We start from the raw sequence: 8,829 nt of genomic DNA, 5'->3' as shown, positions 1-8,829 counted from the left end.
CTTATTCAGGAGTAAGTATCGATTTTCTGCCTATACGATGGGTATCGGCCGATACAGGCCTATACACACCGATACTGCTAACATTTAGGGGTCTGCCTAACCCCAGCTTTAAAAAAAAGAAAAAATCTTTTAGAACGAATCTCACTGTTTAAGACTAGAAATCTTCATCGCCATTTATCACATTACTGACCAAATTCTATATATTTGGACCATAATTTAGGCACCATCCATGTTGCAATATTCTTCCATCTTCATAGATATGTAATTCTCCATCATATGCAGTAGCTCGTATTTCTGTTTGATGTTATCTGCCACACACTTTAAAGAGTTGCGGAGTTTTCTCTTCCAAAACGGCTCTCCTCGTGACCGACTTGATCTTTGACTGCTCCCCAGCAACGTGTGCCACTAGTTATCGTCATATTCCAACGAGCAATTTTAGTAAATAACAAGCGCGACACGGCCTCCATCTCATATTTCTTCTTCTTCTTCTTCTTCTTTGGTCAATTGGGTGATGGCGGAGACCTGTTCCCTGTCCTACTTCTTCTCGTATTCCTGCTCGCTGTCGTCTTCCTTCTCGATCTCCGCCCGTTGCAGGGAGACATCTGCTGCTTGCCCACGATCATCGTTCCGTTCATCCTCATCCTCCGCCCTTACCACCACCTCCTCCTCCCGTCGATTCTCTCGTCCTTCTTCAACGGATCATCTCAGAAGAAGGCTAACGATTGTTCGGAGGAGCGCCAGAGACGACGATGACGAATCCTTCATTGGGGATGATCAATTCCGCCTCTACCCTTGGGACCCTTCCTTCGCCGACAACAACGGTATCTTTTGCATTTCTCTCACTTTCTCTCCACATCTTCTTCAAAATCAGTATGAAATGCTCGGTTTTTTCTTGTCAGTTTTGCGATTGTAGACATTCATTCGGAAATTGTGCGTCTGATCGATCAAATGCTTGCATGGGATCAAATTTTAACTCTGCTTTTCGCAGTTGGGGAGTACATGCTGGAGTTAGCTGAGGGAGAAATGATCTCTTTTTTGACAAACTTGGATTAAATTGAATGCCAACCACCATATTACTAAAAAAACCAATCAAAGGCAATCGAAGGATTTCGTTCATGAGAACAAGTTTAAGCGAAATGGTGTCCGCCTTAATAAAACCAATCAAAGAGCTATCACGTAAACGTTTCATATATACCAGCAGTACACAAACTATGAATCTCCTAATCCAACAAATCGAAGGATTTCTCGATCATGAGAGCAATTTTAAGCAAAATGAGATCCGCCATATTATAACAAAAACAATAAAAGAGCTATCGCATAAAACGTCTCCTGTACACTAACACACAAACTATGGATCTCCTAATGCCACCAATTAAAGGATTTTGATCATGAGAGCAAGTTTTATGAAAATGGTATCCACCATACATAACAAGACCATTCAAAGAGCTGCCACGTGAAGCGATTCTTATACACCAACAAATACACAGACTATGAATCTCGTAATGCCACAAATCCTAGGATTTCATTCATCTAAACGATTTATCCAATTGCATGTTGTGGATTTGGGAAGTGCTGCTTGTTTTCGTTTTGTTTGCATCAGTTTCAAAGCTGCATATATAACCACGCTATTGGGGTTATTGAGTGATGGGACTTGTTGGGATCCCATGAAAGTAGATGTAACCATTTCTATAACATAGAAACATCAGGAAATCGGAAGGGTTGGAGAGAGAAATTTTTATCCACGAAAAAAGTAAAGGTTATAAGCCCAAATAGACTGATAAAGGAACTTTCCATCAGACAAGTTTATTTATCTATTTTTGTTTTTGTTTTGCTAGGTCCATCATTGACTGCTTATTGGCAGGCTTCCGGTTTGTAAACCCTTGAGGTCCCCCCTTCGCACCAGGTAGTACACCCAGCTTTGACCTTGCAGCAAGGGATGCCCCCCGTGTGTTTCGAACTCATGACGTTCCATCAACTTGATAACATTCACAAGTCGCCCCTACCAGATGAGTGGAGCCCTTGTGATAGCTTAAATGCATATATATAATACCAACCCATAACTCGTGCTTGATGTAACGGGTGCATAGTTAAATATCAAACTTACGTAATGCAAAGAACAACAAAGAATAATGTTTCTTCACAATTGTACTTTCACCATGTTGGATTGGGGCATTGGGTCACAACTGTTGCTTGTTCTTTACATTTTTCTATGAGGACACTATGAACAGTCACTAATTGCCATGATATTTGTCTTGTTGTTGATTTTCGCTTATTTTGGTTTCACTATTCTTTCTGGCCCACTTTTTTCTAGTAATTACAGCTAATATATATGGTCCAATTTTGGAGGAGTTGAGGTATGCTATAGCAGGATCTATTGGATGATATTCTGGCAGAATCAATGCCTATATTAAGCTCAGGAATTCTGGTTAATCTTACAGGAGGTAAATCTCAGTTCGTGTGAAGTCACCAAATTAGTTGGAAAATTACAGTACAGGTTGCTAAAACTTATTTTTGTAACTGCGCTACTGTGATGTTGACTCCAATGACCTAGCTCTCTTTCTCTCTCTCTCTGCACACTTATAATTATATTATGTAACAAAAGTGTAATGATTTCACTAATTAATCATGCAATCATTCGAACATACTTTATCGCCAATAAATTTGCCTTGTGGAATAGAATAGTGTAATGATGCACTAATGTAATCATTCATTCAATTGAACATACTTTCCACTTGAAATAAAAGTATTATTGTCGATTAGCTTTGTCTTTATAGACAACTGAGAGTTAATCTTGTAAGACTTTTTTACTCTTGAAAGAAGGAGAGGGTTTAGATATGTCTATGTTGAACTGTTCAAAGATCTTTCTCATGTACAACACCTTTTTGTTCTCGAAGGAAGATGACAATTACAAGAATTTCCATATTGATTCTGCTATTTTATTCCTTCTCTTTTTGAGGATTTGTTATTTTATTACTGTTAAAAAAGAAAAAAATGAAAAAATCCTCTTGTGACATGGTAAAGCTCAGATATTTTATTTGGATCACCCAAAATATGCATATACCAGCTATTTCACTAGCTGTAGTTTCCTTTCTATTTTAACTCCATTAAATATTTTTATAGTATTCTGTTTTTTATCACCGACACAAGAAGTAGTGCTGCTATAGCTATGAGCAGAAAGTTAATACTATAATTGTTTTGATTTTGGTTGTTCTTTGATCAATCAACCGATATTTCTTCTTGTATTTACAGGTATTCAGTGGGTCCAGGATGACAGAATTACGCTCTTTACCACTGATGGGCTTGTGCAATTAGGAGGGTCCCTGGTTCCACAGCGAGTGTCATCATTTGATGTATGTTGAATGTTTGCCCTTTTCCATTATCATTTTATCTTCACTTCTGAAAGAGCAATTTATGGTTTTTAAGTAAGCTGCAGCTTTGTTTTCCAACAAGACCTGATTAATATAACAAAATAACGTGTTAAAAAATTTAGCGGATCACGAAACTTAACCAACTGATATAAGTGGTGCTTGGTTATTACTTTTTACAAGTAAAATTTTTCCGTGATCATAACAATGACTTGAATTTTCATTTCTATCAAGCAAAGTCATATTCTAACCTTTTTCAGATATTTACACTTTTGATTTGAAGAGGTACAGAATATGTAATATTTAATACAGCCCATTCAGTTAACTCAGGAAATTCAGCTACCATCAAGGCACTTCTTGGTCATTAGGATAGTTGTGTCTTGATTGCATCCATAACGAGGCCTTCATCTTTGTTAAGTTTTGACTCTTTATTTACACTTAGTCTTTCGCAGTTTGCCCATGCATGTTTAGATTACTGCACGAAAAGTGGAACAAATATTTCCCTTTCCCCTGTAGTAGGCTTTGTATTTTGTCTTGTAGGAGGAGAATCCGAGTTTTATAGGATTTCCAAAATAAGATGAAAATGATTTCTTAATAACTCTCTATTACCATAATCAGGAGAGGTGGTAATGAGGATTCTTATATTCATAGGACAAGTGTTCTTCCCCTCTTTATGCAATGAGGTTTTTATGATCTTATCCCTCTTGTTGTCCACATTTCTTGGGTTGACAGCCTGTCCAAGAAGATTGTTAGAAATAGCTTTTGGCCTTTTTGTGCTTTTCGATTGACAAATGGTAGTGTTCACTTGTAATTGTTGGATATGTAATCTGTTATGTTAGAATAAAAAAGCAAGACGAAAAGCATCTCAAAGACTCCAGCGATTTCAGGAGAGTGACTACATGGATCCAGATCAGAAACTTTGTCTAGGGGCACTTTTTGACATTGCTGCAACAAATGTAGGGAGTTATTTATCTATTCTAGGCTTATTTAAATACTATTTTCCCATCATCTGGCAACGAATTGTACTAACTCTACGTAATATATTATAGGGACTGGATTTGGGCAGAAAATTGTGCATATATGGCTTTTGTCGTTCCATTGAGATGCTAAGTGATGTTGTTGAAGATGCAGTGTTAGAGCATGGTGGGGAGGTATGCGAGTTCACTTATAATGCTTGATGCTAAAGTAATAAATTTGTGAATTCCACTTATAGTTATTGTGTTTGAGAATACTGGGTATTTGTTCCTTTCGTTCCTGATGTGTCTTTCTTGAGTCTAACATCATTAGTTTGTTGGATTCCCCCACATGCTCGATCTCTTGATGTTTGTCACTGATATAGTTGATATTTTTAAAATATCATGATATTATCAATTACATTTTCAAAACCTTTTTGGTTTTCTTATTTCATGTTTTGAATAATATTTTTATTAATTTTCTTTTAAAAACTTTTCTACCTTAACAATTTACATTAAAACTATTCTTTTCCTTATTTGCTGTGCTATTATATATATATATATATACATTTGTTTAATTCAAGATTTTCTTAAGATTTATCTGAAAATCTATAATACCCCAAACATTTTCCTTGCCTTGATATATTGGAGACCAATCAATGTGGCTATGCTTTATATTAAAAATAAACATTGCTTTTGGAGCTGAAAATATGTACCTAGAATCATTATGCAAAACTGGCAGCTGGAAAATGGAAAATAGGTTAAAAGTACGATGGCATTAAATGTGATCTCAGAAATTAATGTTTAGTAATGGAACTACCTGCATCATATAGATATAGTTTTTTGGATTTAGCTGATTCTAGTTTAACCATCTGCTCTCTAACGTTAAGCTTCCTCCAGTCCTGCAAAACAAAGAGAGAAACAAAAGAAGAAAGGAGAAAGGAAGAGAGGAGAGGACTAGAAGCAAAAACTTTTGACCTACGGACTATCAGGAAACTCTTCTACCGTGCATGACATTGTTCACATAATAGAAATTCGTACAAGGCATCTGGCAGTCAGAAAAGTAGTAATTAAGGTTGAAACGTCAATTGTTTACGGAGCCCCATGACCACTGGAAAAATGGTGATTGCATACACAGGCATATGAAGGCATAGATGTAAGCAACAGTTACCCAAGGACCCCATTTCAGCCACACAAAGCCTCCACTCATAATTATTTGAAGAATGGTAGTGACTCCACTGGAATTGATGTGCAAAGATAACGGAATTGTGTCAAATGAGTCTCTCTCGCAATCCAATTTCCAATTATCTATGGTGATGCCTGCATCTATTGCACTGTAACTGGATTTTAGGTTCATTATACGCACAAAACACTGACATTTAAGCTGACATTAAGCACTATTCTTTCAGGTGCCATGGACAGTTTTTGTTGATCGATTTGGTTGGGGTACTTCCCAACATTGTTACTGGCTCTTGCATCAGCCAACAAGAAGTCTGTCACGATTAACTAACCATATGATACAGAACCCTCATCTTTCATTTTTTTTTTCCTTTTTTCAGGTGGTAATTGCAGAAAAATCCAGCCGGGCAGGATTGCAAGAGAAACTTACAATGACCGTAGCAGTACCATTCCTGTGGGGTGTTCCTCCTGCTTCTGATACACTCCATGTTGCTGTTCGAAGTGGCGGAGGCATTGTTGAAAAGGTCTACTGGCAGTGGGATTTCTTATAGCTCAACATAAAACCCACATTGTGTGTATGTGAATGTAATTTATGTACGTTGCCCATTCTGTATAAAACATTCATGATTATACCTGCAGGCTCTATTTTTGCCCTGTAAACTTTGCCCCATGCATGTGTGTGCGCCCACGCATGCATGTTTTAACCGTTTAACGCCTTATATAATGCATATGGTGGCCACATTCACTGCAGGGGCTAAATCTAGACCGTCCAAACATCGTTTGCCTGCCTATTCCTGCAAGATACAGCATCTTTCAGTAAGATCAAAATTCCTGGGGATTTATGCACCCAAAATGGAATTGTGTCAAAAGCTGGAAGTATTTTAGGCTTTGAAGGTTGCTTGCGCTTGAAGGAAAAGCTGTTGGATTTCATGAGAAAAAAATGAGGCACGAACCTTTTCTTGAAAAGCTCAAACTGAAGTGTGGACCTTTTTTAGCAGAAATTGAATAAGAAGAATTAAGCCACAAATTAAAATAAAACTTTCATAAAAAAGAAACAAATAAAATGCTTTCATAAAAATTCTCGCATAAATGAGAACATCTCTTCCAAGACTGGACCTTTTATCATGACTTCTGCTCGTTGCATATCCTGGTCTACTACTGTATGAATGGCATTTCCTATTGTGCCTGGTCTACTACTGTATGAATAGCATTTCATATTGTGGTTTGAGCAGCAACTGAAGTGCCCCTTCTTGTGCCTTCCAATCAACATGTACCCGTAGAGGACCAAGAAACAACCCAACCTGGTAGGCCTGTAACAGTGACATTCAGTATTGTTGAAATTCACTTGAACATGAATAACTCCTTAGTGTTTGACCCCCAATCTTAACTGAACTAATACAACTATTTTACCAATTATTGGTATAGGTTTTGCTCATATTCCATTCATCAGCTCATTTTATGTATCAAATAGATAATGATTATTTTATACTTAAATGATTGTAAAAGGTTGATATGCCATCTAAAAATTTTATTTGATGCACTTGTGCCAAGAAAGCCACGGTTGTTAGCTGTATGATCAACTTAACCCTATATATGTGTTTGGTATTGTTAGTTTATTAGGAATCAAGCCTTTGATCTAGTATTTTTTTACGTAAAAATTAAGTTGCATTGTGGACATTTGATTTTTCAAACTCTTTAAGTATTACTTATTAAGTTGCATTGTAGACATTTGATTTAAGTCTTGCTTATGACGATGACATGATTCAAAACATGCATATAGAACATATTCATAACGTCTTGATTTGAAATGAAAAAACAAGAGGACAATGTTGAAAGATGTGATACTAATGTTCTGAAGTTCTTTGTGACAGTGTAAAGTTTGCTCCACACCTTGCACAATTTTGTAATGTTGTTCATCGTGGACAAGAGTTTGGAGCACAGTTGACATTGAACCTAAACAGCCTGGCCGAACAGACATTTGACAGCTAGACCTTTTGATAGCATCATAATAGCATCTAAACGTGCCAATGCCGTTTCAGGAATAAGATGGACCAAATCATCGGCAAGTCCATAAATTGCTTGAAATCAAAGCTATATAAAATGAAAGTGCAGTAGGATCGAGGCAACAAGCACTAGAGGGGGGGGGGTGAATAGTCCTTTTAATTATCGTCTTCGGAATTTTGACGGATTTTGAAATTCGCAAAGCAATCACACAAAGAACACAACAATTTATCATGGTTCGGTCTTTTCCGACCTACATCCAGTCCCCAAACAAAACCCGCTTGAGATTTCCACTATCAACCTTGTGTAAATACATGATAATACAGACCAAATCCGGCCCTACTTTCAGTAACACACCTACTGAAAGCAAACAACTCCTTTAAACCAAGGAGTCCTTTCCTTTTACAAAAAATGAAATAAGTAACAACTTACAAAACAACCTACGAGCTCTTCTTATGAATGCAAATTAAATGCAATTAACTTTTGAGGTTGTTGGAATACTCAACTCACTAATTCACTGTCTCTCAAAGGAATTTGAGTGAAAAACTGAAGTGAAAGATATCAAGTGAGTGAGAAAATGAATATGAGTGTAAAACAAAGAGTAATTCAATTGGATTGCATTCAAATTGATGTTTTTGAATGTAGAATGCACTCATATTTATAGTTGAAAGATTTCATACGTTGAGGGTATGAAAGGGTGTCAAAATAATCCATTTTGAATGATCAAAATGTTTGAAAAATAAAAAGACACGCCTTTTAAAAGTTTCAGGAAAAACAGTAAAATTAGTCGACTGGAACAATAGTTAGTCGACTGATAGTTAACTATTAGTAGATTGACAATTATCGTCGGTCGACTAATGTGTTTATCAAGCCGTTTGAAAATCTGAAGTTTTTGAAATTTAGTCGACTAGAGAAAAAATTAGTCGACTGATAATATCATCAGTAGACTGAAAAACCTTTCAGTCGACTGCTGCTAAATTTTTCTGAAAATACATGTTTTATCCGGTCGACTGATAAAATCATTAGTCGACTGCTGCTAAATTTCCAGAAAACAGACATTCTGTCCGGTCGACTGATAAAACCTTCGGTCGACTAATTTGACAAAAATGATATTTTGTTTAGAAAATTTGGCGCGAAAGGATTAGTCGACTGGTGAGTCTATTGGTCGACTAATAAACACGAAAAATTAAATAAAGAGTTTTCTAAAAAGATTTTCATGAAGGGTTCTTTTAGAAAAGTTTTTTGAAAGACTTTTTAGGTGAAATGCAACCGAAATATACTCTAAGTAAGACTCTTACAAGAATCTAAGACATTAAATAAATTTTACATTT

At 36.4% G+C, this 8,829-nt stretch overlaps 1 protein-coding gene across 4 annotated transcripts; it reads left to right on the top strand.

Annotated features, from left to right (window-relative positions):
• The first annotated feature begins 252 nt into the window (after positions 1-252).
• LOC149813447 (D-tagatose-1,6-bisphosphate aldolase subunit) lies at positions 253-6,157 on the top strand. 4 transcript variants are annotated; one of them, XM_089992003.1, is made up of 6 exons: positions 255-821; positions 3,250-3,350; positions 4,205-4,321; positions 4,415-4,516; positions 5,728-5,764; positions 5,878-6,157. In XM_089992003.1, the coding sequence occupies exons 1-6, from the start codon at positions 512-514 to the stop codon at positions 5,973-5,975; spliced, it is 765 nt and encodes a 254-aa protein (XP_089848129.1). In that variant the 5' UTR covers positions 255-511; the 3' UTR covers positions 5,976-6,157. The 4 variants fall into 4 exon arrangements, with proteins under 4 accessions (XP_089848128.1, XP_089848129.1, XP_089848131.1 ...); XM_089992002.1 differs by lacking the exon at positions 5,728-5,764 and having other exon boundaries at positions 253-821; XM_089992005.1 differs by lacking the exon at positions 4,205-4,321 and having other exon boundaries at positions 338-821.
• Positions 6,158-8,829: the final 2,672 nt, after the last annotated feature.

This window comes from Nuphar pumila, chromosome 16 (genome assembly GCF_984573655.1).
Source record: "Nuphar pumila chromosome 16, dmNupPumi1.hap1.1, whole genome shotgun sequence".
Classification (NCBI taxonomy): Eukaryota; Viridiplantae; Streptophyta; class Magnoliopsida; order Nymphaeales; family Nymphaeaceae; genus Nuphar; species Nuphar pumila.
The sequence above is the reverse complement of the archived record's forward strand: the minus strand, read 5'-3'. Positions and strand labels throughout refer to the sequence as shown.

Coding starts and splice junctions, on each gene's coding strand:
- LOC149813447 (XM_089992002.1), top strand. CDS start 512: ATGGCGGAGACCTGTTCCCTGTCCTACTTCTTCTCGTATTCCTGCTCG. Junction 822..3,249: donor TTCCTTCGCCGACAACAACG/GTATCTTTTGCA, acceptor TTGTATTTACAG/GTATTCAGTGGGTCCAGGAT. Junction 4,517..5,877: donor TGTTAGAGCATGGTGGGGAG/GTATGCGAGTTC, acceptor TCCTTTTTTCAG/GTGGTAATTGCAGAAAAATC.